This window comes from Pieris napi, chromosome 4 (genome assembly GCF_905475465.1).
Source record: "Pieris napi chromosome 4, ilPieNapi1.2, whole genome shotgun sequence".
NCBI classification, from domain to species: Eukaryota; Metazoa; Arthropoda; class Insecta; order Lepidoptera; family Pieridae; genus Pieris; species Pieris napi.
In genome coordinates this window covers 9,481,628-9,500,503 of record NC_062237.1, presented here as the reverse complement: position 1 = coordinate 9,500,503, position 18,876 = coordinate 9,481,628, and the positions used below count along the sequence as shown (strand labels likewise).

General features: G+C 32.6%; 1 protein-coding gene across 6 annotated transcripts; it reads left to right on the top strand.

The window, feature by feature from the left end:
* Positions 1-5,680: 5,680 nt before the first annotated feature.
* LOC125049087 (carboxypeptidase D-like) lies at positions 5,681-17,517 on the top strand. Of its 6 annotated transcripts, XM_047648177.1 has the most exons (13): positions 5,681-5,852; positions 7,751-7,841; positions 9,985-10,149; positions 10,378-10,511; positions 10,662-10,798; positions 11,855-12,042; positions 12,794-12,850; positions 13,286-13,462; positions 13,556-13,674; positions 13,883-14,059; positions 14,429-14,521; positions 15,751-15,885; positions 16,631-16,750. In XM_047648177.1, the coding sequence occupies exons 2-12, from the start codon at positions 7,751-7,753 to the stop codon at positions 15,862-15,864; spliced, it is 1,452 nt and encodes a 483-aa protein (XP_047504133.1). In that variant the 5' UTR covers positions 5,681-5,852; the 3' UTR covers positions 15,865-15,885; positions 16,631-16,750. The 6 variants fall into 6 exon arrangements, with proteins under 6 accessions (XP_047504133.1, XP_047504132.1, XP_047504134.1 ...); XM_047648176.1 differs by lacking the exon at positions 15,751-15,885 and having other exon boundaries at positions 9,988-10,149; positions 16,631-17,517; XM_047648178.1 differs by lacking the exon at positions 15,751-15,885 and having other exon boundaries at positions 12,821-12,850; positions 16,631-17,517.
* The last annotated feature ends 1,359 nt before the right edge of the window (positions 17,518-18,876 follow it).

The following is an 18,876-nucleotide window of genomic DNA, read 5'->3' as shown; positions in this document are numbered from 1 at the left end:
ATATATTTATTTCACATGGAAGTAAATGAAACAAAAATTGAGCGCGCGTCATCATATTATAGTGAAAAGTAATTATTAGCAAAGCTTAATCTTTGATAAAATTTATTTAAGTAAAGTACTCTACAGTTACGAAATGCTCAGGAATATGTTTTGTTACAGCGAGCAAGTTTTAATTTAATTTGTGAAATGTTCCAGTGTTTGTTTATGTTATTTCAATTTATCTGGCTATAAAAAACAATTATACTTTACATTTTAAATTAATTTTTAGAAAAAAAATCAAATTTTATTTCAATTCTATTCATTAACTAATTATTGAATTGCTATAATATTTTTTGATCCCTGACTCTCACTATAAATAGCCCACAAAATCTCATGAGACGAAACAGTTTCCGACGATACCCGAGATTCATTAGATATAATTTATTTCTCCCTGTAGAATATTATAGCACGTATCCGTTTTAAAATACATATATAATTTTAAAGCTAGTACATAATGAAACACCTTTGTAGACCATACCTGACAACTATACGCATCTGTTAAGGGTAGAGATACTATGAAAGAAATGGCTATAATCAATTCTAGTGTTCGTTCTAACATATAAAGCGTAAAACTGATATTTCCAGGCTTGGAAAACATTAATGCTCCACATGATTACTGGTCTCCTGTTTTTGTAAGTCCATATTTATAATAACTAAATCGAAGGTTGAAAGTGGTGAAAGTAAATTAAATTACATTGTACTCGCTGTTTCACAAAATAAATTAGCGTTGTAGACTTTGCAGTTAAAATGTCGAGGTTATGTATTGGCATTTCGTTAAATTAAGCTGTTTGAATATTTGATAAAGAGTCTTCTAACTAATACTTTATCACAAAATTCCAGGTTCGTACAGTACTATTGTGAATGGTGAATAAATGTTAGTTTGCTTATTACCTACGAGTACATTTCGACTTACGTAAACCAAAACGACGTCGTGTACCTACCTACGTTTAATGCATGTACGTTTTGAAAACGTACCAATTAAAAGTCATCCTACAAGAGTCATTTTACATATATATTTTAACTGTATTTTAATATTGTATTTCAATGATCATTCTATAAATGAAAACAATTAATAATAAAAATAACAATAACTAACATTAAAATATAATAACTAAAAGGGATATGAAACAAAACATACACATTGGCAAGAGACCGGATGGTATGAGTTTGATTCCATGGAAGATGGGCCGGGTATGGGATGCAACCTGTTCAGACACGCTGGCCCCTTCCCATCTACATGGAACCAACTACAGAGCTGGTGCAGCTTGTGAAGCGGCTGAAAAACTAAAGCATGCAAATCAGGGGTCTAGGCTCAGAATATGATTTTGTCCCATTCGGTGTCGAGACCCTTGGTCCGTGGGGTCCTAGCGCTTTAAGGCTTTTTAAAGAAATTTCAAAAAGGTTAGTCGATCACAGGAGACCGAAGATCTGGCAGCTACCTCGGACAAAGAATTAGTCTAGCGATTCAAAGGGGGAACGCTGCCAGTATCTTCGGAACCTTGCCTAAAGGGACTACTTTTAATAATATATTTTAGTTTATGTTAAGTTTAGTTATTTATTTCATTTTTTTGTATATTATTTTTTTATAACTAAAATTAAATATTATTAAAAGGAGTCAACTTGTTGCAGCTTTATTTTCTTGATTTTAAATATCCAGTTATTTAAAAGATAATTTTATGTTCCTTTCTGGTGTTAAATCCTTGAAACTCCTACTCGGACTCCTTACGGTGCAAAGTTTGGATATCCTCATCTCTAGAAATCAGATGAGCTCAGTCTTTAAACTTATTAAAGCATTCGAGCATTTGCCATCAGCCTTATAAATATAAGGCTGATGACAAATGCTCTATATTAATCGTGATTCATAAACTTTAAGTTATTTTAATTTTTTTAGTTTGTTTAGTAACTCAACATTATTATTTGTAATTTTATTAATTTACTTATATGCACTTCTGCACATTATCCTTAGAAAGTAGGGTTGCCTGGAAAGGATCGCTTCTTAGTGAAAAGTCCGCCGTAATATTAATGTATCGAAGTGTTAGTTAATAAATATTTTTAATAGAATTTACATGTATTATAGCGTGAACTATGTCTACATCTAGTATGCCTTATAAAAATTACAGAGAAAATATAACCAATAATTTCTTGCAAAATTAGTAAATATTCTCCACTGAATGATCATCTACCGAGAGTCAATAATAATGCATAAAATATTTGTTTTAATAGTCATCTTCCTGGGTAATGCGGAAAACTATGATTTTTCATATAAAAATATTTTAACAGACATGAAAACTAAAAACTTCGTCACAAAAACATTACGAGACAAAAATGTCAAACGATTGAGTATTTTTATTAAATTTTTATGTATAAATTTTTAATTCGCAATTCCACATTCAATCTACTAACCTTATTTCAAAATGCCACACACGGGAAAATGAATCGAAGCGCTATCGGAAGCGTCGGAATGAAGGAAATGGTTTATCTTTCAACTTCCTAAGTTATGTAGCAAAGTGTCGATTTACAGAAAGCCAAATCTATCATTCTCATTATCAATTGGTTATATAGTCACAGCAATATAAATATATTCTAATAATAATAAAATAAAGAGTCAGTATCCTTATACATATATATTTTTTCATTATATTTAATTACTTTTAAGAGCAGTGTTGGCCAAGTGGTTTCATTGTGCAACTCTCATCCCTGAGGTCGTCTTTCTATGTGCGCATTTAGACCCAAAAAATCGACGGCGTGTGTCAGGAACAGTAGGCTGATCAACTATTGCCTATGAGATTGACAAATCATCATGATACAGATACAGAAGTCTGAGGCACAGGCCTAAAAAAAGGGTGTAGCGCGACTGATTTATTAATTTTATTTTCATTTAATTACTATTCTCATAAGTAAATTTTAAATTTTATTAGTATAATTCAATTTAAATTTTAGTTTCCTTATTTGAATGTTACAAATGTATATGCTGTACAAATATACTGTTTTAATTGCCTTATTGTATATTCCAAATTCAAATAAATGATGACTATATATCGCAGGCATTGATATACAAAAAACCCAAGATGCACACTCAACGTCAAAAAAACGTCCTCAAAAAATGAGCGCAACATTCTAAATTGTGCGCTCATTTCAAATAGTCTCGCGTCTACAAGTGGAGTCGATGTTATTTATTTGTGTTTTTTTTTATAAATAAATTTATGTACTCTTGAACTTTTTTGTGTGTAGTTTTTGATAAATATATTTACGCTATATAAAGTGTGGGTCAGGAGGTAGCCAATTTAACATTTTTTTTTTATTTAAAGAAAAAACTTTTTAACCGGATTAAAGTTATGTATTATTATAAATTTACAACTATTTAACATCCAACACCTTTTGTCTTCAGTCACCGTGACCACTCACGCTGTAAAGCACCCGAAAAGTCGGATAAATTTAAAATTATGTTAAATAGTTGTAAATAAAAAAGTCATGTTCGACTCCACTCAATACCTTGTCCTACCGACCACGGTCGGTCGTAAAATTTTATTGCATTAAGTACGTATACACTGCGTTGTAATAACAACTTTAAGCAATTCGCGTAAGGTTGATTTTGCAATAATATATGCTTGTAACATATACTGTTATGGACAGAAATAGTGTTTCGGGACACTTTCGAGCGTTACTTTTATATGAGACTGTGCATATAGGGTTTTTTGTATATCAATGATCGCAGGTCAACACCCAACTAGTCATTTATTGAAATAATTATCCGGACCGACGTCATAAGGTGTTGTAAATTTTAGGCTGTATGGACTAAAGTCCTTTGCCTTTCCCATTAAGGATAATTCAATATCATCATCATTGTAAATTTTATTAACTGAAAAAATAATTGTACTTGGCCTACGATAGCGTTCATTTCGATACATTTAGTTATTATTTATATGAAACAACAATTGAAAAAACTTTTTCTAACCATTATTTAAGTATTACCAGTAAAAAATCCAGATCAATAATTAATTGCGTGCACACGGTGCAATATTCTTATATGCCCCATTAAAGGTTACTTCAGACATACGGTTTAAGGTATAATATAGTAGATGGGTCAGATTTTCAAACGCTGACAAGCGTTAGAGAGAGTGATTAGAATGTATGACACGTCTCGGAGGACCAAGCCTACAAGATCGTGCTAATTATAATAACATAATTTACTTATATGTAAGTATATTAAGTTGAATAAATTTTTACTTTTAATTAATATAATATTTTAGTTAATCCTTTTCAATATACTTCAATTGGAAATCTATAAAAGTAATCACAGGATAGACGAGCACAAATTCATAATCTCTTCGCTTGATTGTAATCTGCACGCTTATAACACAAAAAGATGACAGTTTTGCAACTCAAACAAGAATTACCGAAGAGCTCTCATATGAGGGTAGTTTTATCAGATCTCTGCGACCTTGACCCAGTTGCTGAATGCAAAACTATCAGAACAAGAAAAAGTACTGCAAAGACCTTGTCGTATTGTTATTTTAATTTTAAAGTGTCTCTAGAACGTGGCAATGAAATATTCACTAAGGGAAACTCAATTATTCAAAGAAGAATTATAGGAAGAGCCAAACCTTTGAGTATAAGTTCAAGCAACTAACTAAACGAATTTCTAAGATGTACATCCACGTTAAACATAAAACGGTATTCAATTGAGATAAACATCACACATTTATTGTAAGGTTTGATTAATACTTATAATAATTGTATACAACAAAATATATTAGTAAAAAAAATATTTATGATTACTAAATACGCTAGTGTCGAATTCGGGAAAACCCCAATCGTGCTATTGTTATTAATTTAACCTATATGTGTTCGTTGGTTTGAGATCGTAGGTTCGAATCCCGGTTGTGCCTCAATGGAATTTTCTGTCCACGTGCGTCAATACTTGTTCGTATAGTGAAGGAAAATATTTTGAGGAAACCGGCAGGTTTATTATGTTTTTATTTGTTTCGACTTTGGAAGAAACTGTCTTACTGTATGCTACGTGTTCTTTTTTTTCTTATGTTGTGTTATTGTGATGTAAAGTGTTATTATTATCATATAAAATGGATTAATTCGTAGGCAAATAAGTTTTATTATATACTGAATATATTTATTAAATAAATAATAAATCCAACTGTATCAGAAAGAAACAGTATTGGCAGGCGAATGCAGGAAATTGAAGAATATTGGCTAAGTGCCCTTTTTCTTTTCCTTAATAGATAGATACTCCTATTATATAAGAAACCTTACCTTACATTGTATTTTTTTAAGAAACATAATTATTTTAGAAGGTATCAATGAAACGTGGGAGTAAACAGATTAAACTAGGAAGTTGCTTCAAATTACCTATTAATATAAAATATCAAGTAGGCGTCAATGTAATTTTATCTTCGGGAAAAGCGTTTGAGACTCCGACGTCACGGCCATAGGCTATGAATAACTTTGTACCGTCACTTCTATGCCGCGACCAGAGAAGAAAATTACCAAGTAGAACAACCATAAAGTAAACCTTATTCCTTTGAGTTAGGGGCTTATAGAGGCTTGTTTCAAGAGAAAGTGCTTTCCGATCATGTGTCTGTGTACGTCGACGCAGATGATGCGGTACCCGTGGTTAGCACTTAGCAGAGCGGTCTCAGTCGCCAGTTGAGCTTCAGTCGTTCGGTCACAAGGACTGATTTGTCCCTGTTTTGACTTATGCGACCACATTCCTAACGCGAGTTATTAATATACGTGACTAACAAATGAGAACAAAAAACTTTTAGTGTTTATAAAACCGAAAATAATTTCGGTAAAAGGTATGTTGTTTTTTTTTAAAAACTTTTAAGCTTACAAACTTTAGGACAAAGATTCTTTACTTATTTAAGTTTTCTTTTTAAAAAGTGTTCACTTTGAACTATATTTTGGATATAATGAGAATGTTATGATCGCAAGTTACGAAATGCGTCTAATTCTTATGTTTCGCTATAATTTTTATAAGAAATTAACACTAATCTAATATTTTGATGATTAGCACGAATCTAAGAAAATACCGCATTCAAAGTTTTGATATCGTTCATTTACCTTAATAAAGCTGTTTGTGTCACGCTGGTGCATAGCGATTATATACCAGTTCACATATTTAATATTAATAATTGCTATTGACCTCTTTTCGCGTTTTCAAGGTTGTTCTCGCCTTTGATTTTAAACATTTAATGTTAAACACTGGCTAAAAAATATATTAAAAAATATACCACTCCATGGGTCACAATTCGGTAAGAAGCATAGGCATCATTTAGAAGTAAAACAACAGCTGTTTTTAAAATATATATAAAGTTTGTAAAGTTACTGTGTCATTTCGAAAATATAATTCAAGTTCAAGTGCCCAAAATGAATCTCGTTAAGTAAGGCGTATGTGAAGTTATGTACTACTTGCAGAATTCATGCTTAGCAATTCAAATCGCATTTGTTTAAAACTTTCACTGAGCAAAAAGTGTGTTGCATTGTTTGTTGATCGTCACGATGTGAAAATCAAGAGTTTCAATTAGTATTTTTTTAGGTTTTCATACTAATTGTATATATTTAAGTCATTGTGTAAACCTAAATATACGTAAAAACAAGTTGGGCTAAGGATTTAGAATGTCATTGTATTGTGTGACTTACTCTTCTTAGAGCAATATTAGTACAGCTACTGTTTTAATAAAATATAATTTAATACCGTATCTAATATTGTTATTGTACCTTCAAAATGGGATTCCCACACTCGTGATTACTATATAGGTATATATGAGCAAACTATATAATTATTATGTATTAATTATAAGTATAGATATATACGCTCCCCTGTGTAGGTTTTTTGCATAGTTACGAAAACGTGTAATTTATAATACGTTTAGGTGGCTCTTGGGAAAAAAAGTAATAAATAGAACATTAAAATCTCAGGCCACTACAATAATTCCTCGGCAATGGTTTGTGATACCGCTATAACTTTCTTTTTTCTATACGAAAACCAGCACGAATCTGGCAGGAAGTTATTTGACCTAATAAAAGTCAAGGAATTGAAATTTTAAGCAATTTACCGTTATGTAAAGTTACACATTTAAAAACTTAAAAATAAATAGTATATAACCAGTTTTAACACCATGATTGCCTAATTTAATCGACCGGCTAGGATAAATAAACAACGGAACCTAATGTGAATAAAACATAGTGATGAGTACGTACTTCATAAGGTTTTATATAAACTCTCTATAAATTCTTCACACAGTATAATTAATATACCAGCTAACCCAGTGACCCTCAAATAGACCGGTCGTGATAGTGCCTTGCCCACTTGCCTAGTGGACCAGCGACCACCAATAATTATAATGTTCGTACAAAGCGGAAAAAGTTATTTACGTTAACGTGGTTTAAATGGGTGCATTGTTAAAAAATAGTAAATTAAAAAAATATTTTGTATAAATACAACTTGGGGCATAGATTATTACTATCAAGTAATCGCGCAATGTGTCGAGAAAGGCTAAATTTCTATAGTAATTACTGAATAATAATAATATGAGTGAATAATAGATAATTTAATAAGACACGGAAAATAGGACATTTATTGAGTTATCTGTTTCATGTATATAATTATTAATAATGACGTTAACTTACGGAGGTTAACGATTAATTCATGTTATAATTTAAAATATCATTATAAGAGAAGTAATTATTTCAGATGGGTTGGAAGAGAGAGATTTGTCGAATACTCTTACTGCTGAGCATAGTAGGAACGACGTTGGCGCAGCACGCGGATATTAATTTACCTGGTAAGTACCTACATATTTATTTGATACTTTGTTGAAACAATCAGTACAAATATAATAGTAAAAAAATAAGGAGGGCAACGGCGATCTCTTCCACGCAACCAGATAAGGAACCAGAACCTATACTTAGATTATAGAATCAATTACTGTCTACTTTTTATGCAATTATGCATTTTTGAGATTATTACCTTGCAAAGTAAAGGGACGATGAAATATTCATTCGATATTTGAGGCATGCTATTTTAAGCTTATCTACGCTTTTGAACAATATCAGGGCTAGATTGAAATAAAGTATATATGGAGGCTTTATATTTAATAATTTAGAATTAAACTGTTAAGTTTGCACTGCGCTATTATCTTTCTTAATGTCTTTAAAAATATAAACAACCAAAAAGACGGAATCAACAACGCATAGTCGCGTCATATTTAAGTCAAACTATATTTCGTCTTTTTTGAACTATTGCAGTTATGATTTGATGCTTAATATTATCCGATACCGATTTATTTTGATGATAAAATAAAAGAAGCATCGTTTTATTTTTGTAAATATTTATTTATAGCACCAAATCAACATAAGAAAAAAAAGATTATACAAATTAGATTCAATGTGTGGTCTCGATATATATGTGCATCAACATAGTACTTATAATGTAATAAGGCTTATAATTAACAAGTTTCTTAAGATAAATATTACAAAAAAGACCTTAAAATACAAACAATATCAAAAGAACCTAAAAGAGTGATAAAAGAATGCCCTTCCTATTGGCGATCAAATCCTATCTCATATCTTATCATTTGTTTCCAACACACAAATGCCCAAAAAAAGAAAAATTATAAAAACAATAACTAACCTTAAAATATATTATTAAAAGGAGTCCCTTTAGACAAGGTTCCGAAGATACTGGCAGCGTTCCCCCTTTGAATCGCTAGACTAATTCTTTGTGATACTACCTTTTTGATATTTCCTTAAAAATCCTTAAAGCGCTAGGACCCCACGGACCAAGGGTCTCGACACCGAATAGGACAAAATCATATTCGGAGCCTAGACCCCTGTATTTGCAGGCTTTAGCTATTATTTTATTATTTTATTTTTTTATTGCACATTCTAGCCATTTTGTGAGGAGCGTAAAACCCTAAATTAAAGCGCTTAGTGGTAACAAATGTATCCGCTCTTTTGCAATGTCTCAAACCCCTAGAAATAGAAATGTTCAATTTAAACAAAGTATAAGGTGAGTGTAGCATAATGTTGCGCGGTTCATTAAAAAACAGACCATCCAGCAAACCCCTACTACAATTAAGTGGCTACTTTTATGACAAAAGTATTTAACAAAGTTTGTTTAATATTACACAGTCACGAAAAAAGATATATAGGATAAAACAACAAACAATAACGACATATAGCTTGAACAAGATTATACAATCTTAATCTACATAATAATTTAAAATTGTAAATAAAAAACTTAAACAATTTAACAAGTTTGGTCCGTGTGGCAAACTTTTATGACTGGTATTTCCTTGTTGTTGTGTTGTTGAGCGAGGAATTCACCAGCTCTGAGGTCACCGGTACTATCTACCAGGCGCAAACTTTAGTCTTTAAATACCTCCTTTGCACTAAAAAAAAATCCGTACCCTTTCTAAGATTTATTTAATGTCGTATTTTACATAAATCTATATATATAAAAATGAAAGCCGTTTTCCGTTGTCACGACATAACATGAAAACGGCTTGACCGATTTGTCTGATTCTTTTTTTATAATATTCCTTGAAGTACGAGGATGGTTCTTACGGAGAGAAAAATTTAAAAAATTGAGTGAAAAAGTGTAAAAACAACACTTCTATATTCCCATACAAAATATTCGTAATAATACTTAAACGTCAATTTGAACTTTAATACCATATTATAAAGTTCAAGTGTTAGTGGAGGGGTTCCGGAAAGGTAAATTTTTATTTTTTGACATACTGTATTTGTTGTCTTATCAACTTTCTTTTTTTTATCTTACTAGCTAGACCCGTGTCCCGAATAGCAGAATAAGTATTTTAAAAAAAATCGACTGTTAGGCGGTACGATGTTCGCCAGGCCAGCTAGTTACTCATAAATATAATTCATGTTCATTTGATTAACATATTTATATACACGTAATAATAGCAGGACAAGGTCAACCTAATGAAGGTGAGCAAGAGTCTCGTGATGCTGGTACCGAGCTGGAGTTCAGCTACCACGACCATGACCAGATGACACGATATCTACGAGCAGTATCTACTCGTCATCCTTCTCTTACAGCGCTCTACTCTATCGGAAAATCTGTCCAAGGTAAACGAATAAAACTGGTTCTTTATTTGAATTAATGAAAATATCCTTGTTTCAGCAGGTTTTAAAAAAACCCATTTTTCATGTTTCATGTTTCATTATTGCATGTCTTAGACATGCATTTCCCACGTTTTCATCCTTTTCTTTCGTGCGCGCTACTTTGAGAAAGTATGATCAGTTATGCAGTTAAAAAAAGGCGTTTTAAATATGTTATTTTAAATACTATTTTAGGACGTGAACTGTGGGTGATGGTAGTATCAGCTTCACCATATGAGCACATGATTGGCAAGCCCGACGTCAAGTACGTAGCAAACATACACGGAAACGAAGTTGTTGGAAGGGAGTTACTTTTGCATTTAATTCAGGTATTTTTTTTTACTATTATTTGCTAACCTAATAGAACAGTTTATTTATGCATATCGTACTCAGATGCTTATGGTATATCTATGTTTAAACGAAAAAGAGGTATTTTTAATGTTATAACTTCCTACATACTTCTTGTTCTAAAATTTCAGTACCTAGTAACGTCCTACGAGAGCGATTCATACATAAAATGGTTATTAGACAATACACGTATTCACCTTATGCCATCAATGAATCCGGACGGGTACTCAATCTCGCGTGAGGGACAATGCGACACCATTCATGGCAGGTAAATACTTCGTGAATTTTTTTGGTTATTTCTAGTGTGTGAGTTGGTGGTGGGTAGGTGAAGGACCTTAACTCACAGGACCAGTTGCTGTGTCTTTAATGTAAAAAAGACGGAAGGCTAATTACCTTTTCGGGAACGGGTCTGTATAAAACTCGGATACTGCTGGATCAATTCGAGATTTTTTAAAATTATATTTCCTTGAACTCTGAGTAAATTTTTATGAGAAAAATATTTTCACGGAAACGCATAAAACCATAGTCTATATGGAGTAGCGTAGCAAAATGTTCTAAATTCGTGTGTAGCAGGTAGCTACTTAAAAGGTAGGCTAAGGAAATAATTCATCAATTATTCTTCTACTCTACTGCGTAATTTATTATTATTTTTAGTTTCAATACACGGAATAAACTATATTTTTTATGGATCGTTTAGTTTAAAATTATGGAAAAATAATAGAGATATACGTACAAAAAGCTAATCATGCAAATTGCAGATATTTATGACAGATACAGACACGAAACTTTAATGTAAAACACAAAAGCAACATTTTATGCACTATGCCATATTTGTTTAATGCAACCCTGACACGTTATTAATATCGTTTGAAAAACATTTCCACAGTAGATGTAAAAGAAATCACAGGTTGCACATGAAATTACACCTGACATCATACAAAATTATTGAGGAATCAGAGCGAGACCAATCAAATAGCCGTTATTATTTAACACTATTAAGCTATTTTTTCCATGACAATTTTGTCACCAAATAAGAAATCACTCGCATTTTTTGATTGTCGAGAGATTTTCTAAAATTATAGCCGGTCCTTGCACTGTTGAATGATTTACTTAGCTATAGGTAGGTACGTAAAAAATCGTAAACATAAACGTACTATACACCCGAATTTTTTCAAGAATATATATGTTTATTAATTTGTAAACTAGCACGAAAGTGCTACCAAACCATTCAATAACTAATTATAAATTAAGGCTTAAATTACGTTTATTTTTAAATTAATTATACCTACCACGTATAAGATATAGAACTCAATTTTTATTACAGGCACAACGCTCGTCGATATGATTTGAACAGAAATTTCCCTGACTTCTTTAAAGCAAATACCAAGCAACCCCAGCCTGAAACTGAAGCAGTAAAGGAATGGATTAGTAAGATACAGTTTGTGCTTTCCGGATCTCTACACGGAGGAGCCCTGGTTGCCTCCTATCCATTCGATAACACGCCCAGCTCTAGTAAGTATAATGACAGACTATATGTGGCTATTTTTTATCGTGGAATTTTACAAACATAACTCGAAAGGAATACTTTATCACGTCTCTTGAAATCACACTTATGACCATATTGCAATACCTTTACACATTTCAGTCTCAAGTATTGTGGAAAATACGAAATGAATATTCTTGAATAGAATACGTAGTAAAATAATTACATAGCTAAATCGAAAATAAAATCAAGTTTTTTTCTAATGTTTCATTAACAAATTATAGAGATATCGTCGAGAAAAGTAAGTGTAGTTTTCAATAAATAATGTGGCAAGAGTCCTTAGATGCGCAAGTTGTTTTCCTAATGAATAAACAAGCGCAAACATTCTCAAAACGCAAAATCTTACCAAGTAACATGCCGCGAAGGGACTTATTATTTTCGTCCGTTTTACGCCTGTAAGAGCTGATAGTAAATGTCAATTTGGATTTTTTAATATTTCATTAATTCAGCCTTGCGATTCAGTAACTCACTTTTCGAACTCGCACAGCGGTTTTCGCAGCGGCGGTCGCGCTCAAATCAGTCATGAAGCAGTCATTTTACGATTTCGCATTCTGATCAATAATAAACTACAAGCTCCCTCCTTTTGAGAACTACAGTATGTACATTGTACTTATAGCAAGAGGTAGTTAGTTAAACTGTATAAAGGCGTTTTAGAATGTAATAAAATGACAAATACGCCTAGGCTTTTTACTTTGTACTTTTATCGTTATGGATCTGTAGCTTCCTGTTTTCCATGCTGCCTCATAGGGATATGCAGGTCCTCCGTATTGTGTTCAGGTAATGTATTGCTAAATGCGGAATTCCAATGTTTGAACATGTATTTTAATTGTATTAAGAAACGTTTAACATCGTTTTTGTCCAAGGATAACTTAAATTTAGGCATATATTGGTCCCATGGTGAGTGATGTAGGTGAATTTATACAAACCTACATGGTATCCTAGAATACTTCACTATAGAATCTTCCCGTTTAGAAAGCCTAGCGATAGTAGTATTAGTATAACTTAAACTTTATAAATTAATGGTGTACCTTCCATTACCCTTCATTAACCTCCATAATTTAAAACTCAGTAGCCTAAAATAGTTGTAAATATATTGACTATAGAACCCCTAGTATAAAAATAAGTAAGGAAATCATTTATGAAAATTCCTTTATCAAGACATTGTTAAATTGATTAACCTTGTGTTTCGTCCTACATATCCCTTAAACGCAGTGTTCCAAAGCTACGCACACTCTCCCTCAATCGCACCCGACGATGATGTATTCCGTCACCTGGCGCTCGTCTACTCCAACAACCACGCCAAGATGTCACGTGGAGTTTCGTGCAGGAGCGAGATACCGAGGTTCGAAAAGGGCATCACCAATGGAGCTGCATGGTATCCCCTGACTGGTAATTTATAAATACTTCATAAACTCGTAGCTAATAACCATAATCTGCTAGTTAGTGGTGTGATTAAATTATATTTTTGTATAAATTATGCAGGAGGAATGCAAGATTATAACTATTTGTGGCACGGCTGCATGGAAATCACATTGGAGATATCTTGTTGTAAATATCCACCTGCACATGAATTAGCGAAGTATTGGCAGGATAATAGACAGGTATGTAAACAAAAATTTTCATTAGTCATTACATTTCATAACAGATGAAATGTTATGATCGTCGCGCCCAAAGTTCAAGTAACATTATTATTTCTAAGTAACATTAGAAATAATTGAACAAACGATTCTGAAAAAATCTTTAAAAAAGGATAAACTCTTTCGAAGTAGAAGAGAGCAAAATTTATATTTTTAAACTATTTATCCACAGTCCCTTATAAAATACTTGGCGGAGGCTCACCGCGGTGCCCACGGGTTCGTAATGGATGATAGCGGTAACCCCGTGGAAAGTGCCGCCATTCGCGTTAAAGGACGTGAGGTCACATACCACACAACTAAATACGGAGAGTTCTGGCGCATTCTACTACCAGGAACATACAAATTGGAGGTAAAGATACGCGGCTACAGAATTGGTCACTGCCAGAGTTTGGCCAAACGTTGTATGAAATATTATTAAACGTTTATAATTCAACTATATTCCCAGATTCAGCTGACCAATTCATGAGGTTTTACGATTCATCCACGATACTATCACAAACAGGCCACGACTTGACGTAAAATTTAAATAATACGGACCAAACTTTTTTGCACAATCTGAGCCCAAACAGAAATTAATTACTGTTTTGAACAAGCTAACCTAGTATCTCTATTTAATTGCGGCACACGTTCAAGTGCTTTTATTTCTTGTAGTAAAAATTAGTAAACACTCTAAAGTATAAATATCAAATGAATTATGGAATTTATGTACTCTTTATAGGTCTCTGCGGAAGGATATTTACCACAAGAAGTAGAGTTCTTTGTGATTGAAACTCACCCAACACTTTTAAATGTTACCCTTCATTCTGCGAAAGTACGTACCAATCCATTATTTTGATAAACATTTAAATTGTATATAGGTAGATATACGACTCTAAGATTAGATACCCTATAGGCTATAACTCGTTGTGCTCTTAATGGTGGCGGTTGTATTAAGGTGGGAACTGACCAAAGTTACGAGGTGTAATGTAGCATTCGCATCGAGCGTGTAACGCATCGAGCATGTTACGCTGTGTTTTAAAATCGGCGTAACATGCTCGTCAAACGTCTGTGCTCCGCTTTCGCCGCCAGTGTTCACGAGATGGCTGACAGCGAGGACGCGCTGGTATATTTGATTCTACTTAATTATTGTTTCATCCAAATTAAGAAGAAGAAAAAACGTTACTGGGCATTAAACTTATTTAAAAACAGAGGCGTATATGGTGGTTTGTCATTGATAGCAACTTTGAAAAACCAAATGATTACTAGACAGTATAAAAATTTTGTACGCATGTCTCCGATCGATTTTGAAGAACTGTTGAATTTATTTGCTCTGGATGAGCAGGGTTCCACAACACTTCCTCATTTTATAGAAAAATACAGAGATTTTTCTTTGTCCCACTCCATGTTTGATTGATTGATTGATTGACGTGTGATTACTCGCTACGCGCGTGCGCTCGGGACGACTTTTGACAAAGAGCGTACTGACCGAACCGCGTAACACTCAAAGGATTCGCCAAAAAACCGACAGCCGGGTGGAGCACTCAAAGCGAGCAACGAGCGGCTCGTTGCTCGCTGGTTTCCCCGTAACACGACGTACTGACTGCACGAATGCTCGCTGTGTAACATTACATTACATGTTACATTACACCTCGTAACTTTGGTCAGTTCCCACCTTTATATCAATGTATGACTTTAATGAGAAAATTAAGTAGGAAAGTAAATGTAAATATAATTAATGATAATACTTTCAAATAGAGAAACGTGTTAGCCTACGTACTTGATTCATGTGTTCGAACCGCTATGCACCAATTGAATCATATATGTGCGTAATTTACCCACTATAATACGGTGGCGGAGTAACATGCCGAAACCGGCACATTAAAGACTAAAAAATGAAGATTTTTTTTGATCATTGAAGATGCAGAAAGCTAATCAACTAACTTCTATAAGGACTAATTTACTGTGTAAGAGATCCGTAACTATGGCTGCTTATTAAAATAATTATACCTTTAATTACATAATAGCCTTAAGATTATTATGTTTGTATATAATACACTCTAGGATTACCCGCCTTCTGGTGCAATGGCTAAACAGATTACAAGGAGACCAAACAAAAACAATACTAAAACGACAACTTCGAAGGTAGAGGAGACGATCCACTTTCCACAACAATAAAGCCTTCGATTAGTTTTAGACGTATGTTATTTGTATATATCGTTTTTTGGCTTATCTGTTTGTGGTAAAAACACGCTTTATTATTGTATTAAAAAACGTGTAACACGATTTTAAAAATTATTAAATGCAAATTAAATGCTTTTGTATAAAGTTAAATAATAAAACTTTATAATTTATATCTTATATAGAGACAAACGTCTTACTTTCATTGTGTATTTTGTTTTAGAATCTTGTTACACTATCGTTGCTCTTGTCATATTTTCTTGATGAAATGTTTATTCATTCTATGTGATTTTGGTACAAAAAGTGCTTTGAAGTCACTTTGGGCTTGCGCTATAGTTTGCATGGTTTTAGATTTGCACTACTAACTTATGGTATCCCATACGCTGAAGTTGGAATGTCCTAAGGTTACTTTATTAATCATCTTGGATTATATTATTCTTTATCATCTATAAAAGGTAAGGCGTAAAAAATCCATCACATCATCATAAATTCCATTTGATTCATATTATCGCCCGGATTCGCAATTAGTTCAAGTAATTTTAATCTGAATTATAAATTCTATATTTAAAATTTCAGTTGTAATTGAGAGCAGTGCTAGATAGTGCTATCTGTAAACTCTTCAGGTTTATGAGTCAGAGAAGAAAATGCCGCAGCCAATGGGCTACAACAAAAATCGGCTGATAGATATTATAATTGGTGTTTTGAGTATAGAATTCTTACTTACTTCTATATAAAGGTTTTTTAATATTCATATTTTCCTTAGCGAATCGACGGAGGTCCATATTACCGACCTGCTGGACCACCAAGACCGCCACCTGCTCCTACGCAGTCCCCTGGACTCTTCTCTACTTTTACTTCCTCAATTAATAGCTTTGTCTCAAGCATATTTGGATAGTAAATAATAGAAAAGTATTCTTGTATTACCTACCGACTAGACTAAACTTAAAATAATGTACATGTTAATTTAAATAAGACGTTCGCATTTCTTGAATTTAATGTATTTTATTGCTTATTTTTTGTTACAAACACAGAATAAACAATATTTGGTACTCTCAACTATTTGCATAATCTAAAATACGTATTTAAAGTAAACTCAAATCCTTTTGTCACTTTTCGCGCAGTTTTAATTTTTTTAACGAAATAATTATAAAAATCTGTGTGTAAACATTATCCACAAAAATAACAAAAAATATCTTTGATCTCGATGTTTGCTTGTAAGATGATGTTTAGACATAATTAGTCCTATGAGAAAATTTATTTTAAAACGATTAAACATTTTACAAATAAATAAGAAAATATTAAAACAGTTTTGGTACTAAGAATCGTTGTATATAAAGTTGAATCAACTGCTTAAGGTTCCTAGGTTATTATTTATTATGGCTAGACAGTATTAGGTATCTACGGCATGTACCATAATAGTAAAGAAAAGTTAAACGCATAGATTTGTTGGTTATTTGTCGAATAGTATTGACGCTTTACTTCTATAAAATAATAATTCAATAAGTTTACTTCAACTTACATAGCCCTATAGTTCGTTTCTATATTTTCTAAGTAGAGCTAAAGTAAGGATAGCTTCATGCCTATTTATTAAGGGACCATAAAGTATGTTAGCAAATCATAGATCAAATGAATAAATTATTCATAAAGTTATTGAACTTTTTATTATACCAATTCAATTGTAATAAATAATCCCTCACCGTTAAAAAACTAGTTGAAGGGCCTTCAACTAAGCTTGAGAGCTCTGTCCTCCTATTATATGATTAACAAAATTCTTACCAATAAAATCGTATCGCTGAGGTTTCAATCAACGAATACATTTTTTTCCAATGGCCACGTAATTGTAAAAATTTTCTCTGACAGCCATTATTTTTTTAATTATATCCATTCCAATTCAAAGTAATATTAATTTGAAAATAATAACTACCTAGCTGATCCACCATCGTGACTGTCAACAGGTTCCGATGTTGTTTTGAATTTTGAGATTTGTTTAAAGGTGAAAAAAAAATTAAAATGCTGTTTGAAAACTTGAGAGGTGTATTTCAGTAAGGTGAAGTATTTTTAATTTGTTCACTTTAAAAAATATTATATATTTTGTACTTTAAAAAAGGTGGGTAAGAAAAACCTGTGAAAAAAACGTAACACTTAAAAAATAATTCACTTCTAGGAATCCTACACGAAATAAACCATATCATATGGACCGAATATGGCAGAGAACAAAATTTTCTTCAAATAAATGACAAACTTCGAGTTATGAAGCAGGCTAATGCAGCAACAGCGGCTAGTATGAATTTCTGGGACGAAGTATATAAGAGTTACATTAATTACGTCAAATGGGGTGGTAGACTGGAAAAGAAAGTGTACCCTAAATTTTTTATTAATTTCATTATTACAATACCGTTTATTATATGAAACTAAAAAGAAAAGTAGAAAAAACAGAGCAGAATACCACCACGGAGGTGAGAAAAAAAACGGAAAACAAAACAAAAATTAGTTATTAGAAGTCTTTCATGTACATTGTACAGTAATGTTTTGGTACAAACTGGTCCTTGCTTGTCGAGTCGTTTTAAGTTTAAATTGTGTTTCCTATTTCAATATGAATGTTAATGGAGCAGTGTTGGCCTAGCTTAAGCTTAAGCGATCTAGTCTGAATTCTGAGGTCATGTGTTCGAATCAAGAGTGTGCAATATGGAGTTTTTCTGAGCACTTTCTTCTACGATGAAGGCAAACATTTTAAGGAAACCGGCATGTTTTAAAACTCAACAAATCTACAGGCACAGTAGGCTACTCGCCTATTAAACATACAAATTATCAAAGAAACGGATGCATGCAAATATATTTTAATTGCGGATTATGCATACTAGAATAAAAACGTGAGAGCGTGTCATAAGCAAGCATGTCAAATTATGGCAGCCTGAAGAGAAGAACTAAGAAAAGAACTCGCATATGATATTAAAAATTAAACTGTAAGCCCAAAGCGTTTCACGTAATTTTTACACTTCTGTTCGTATG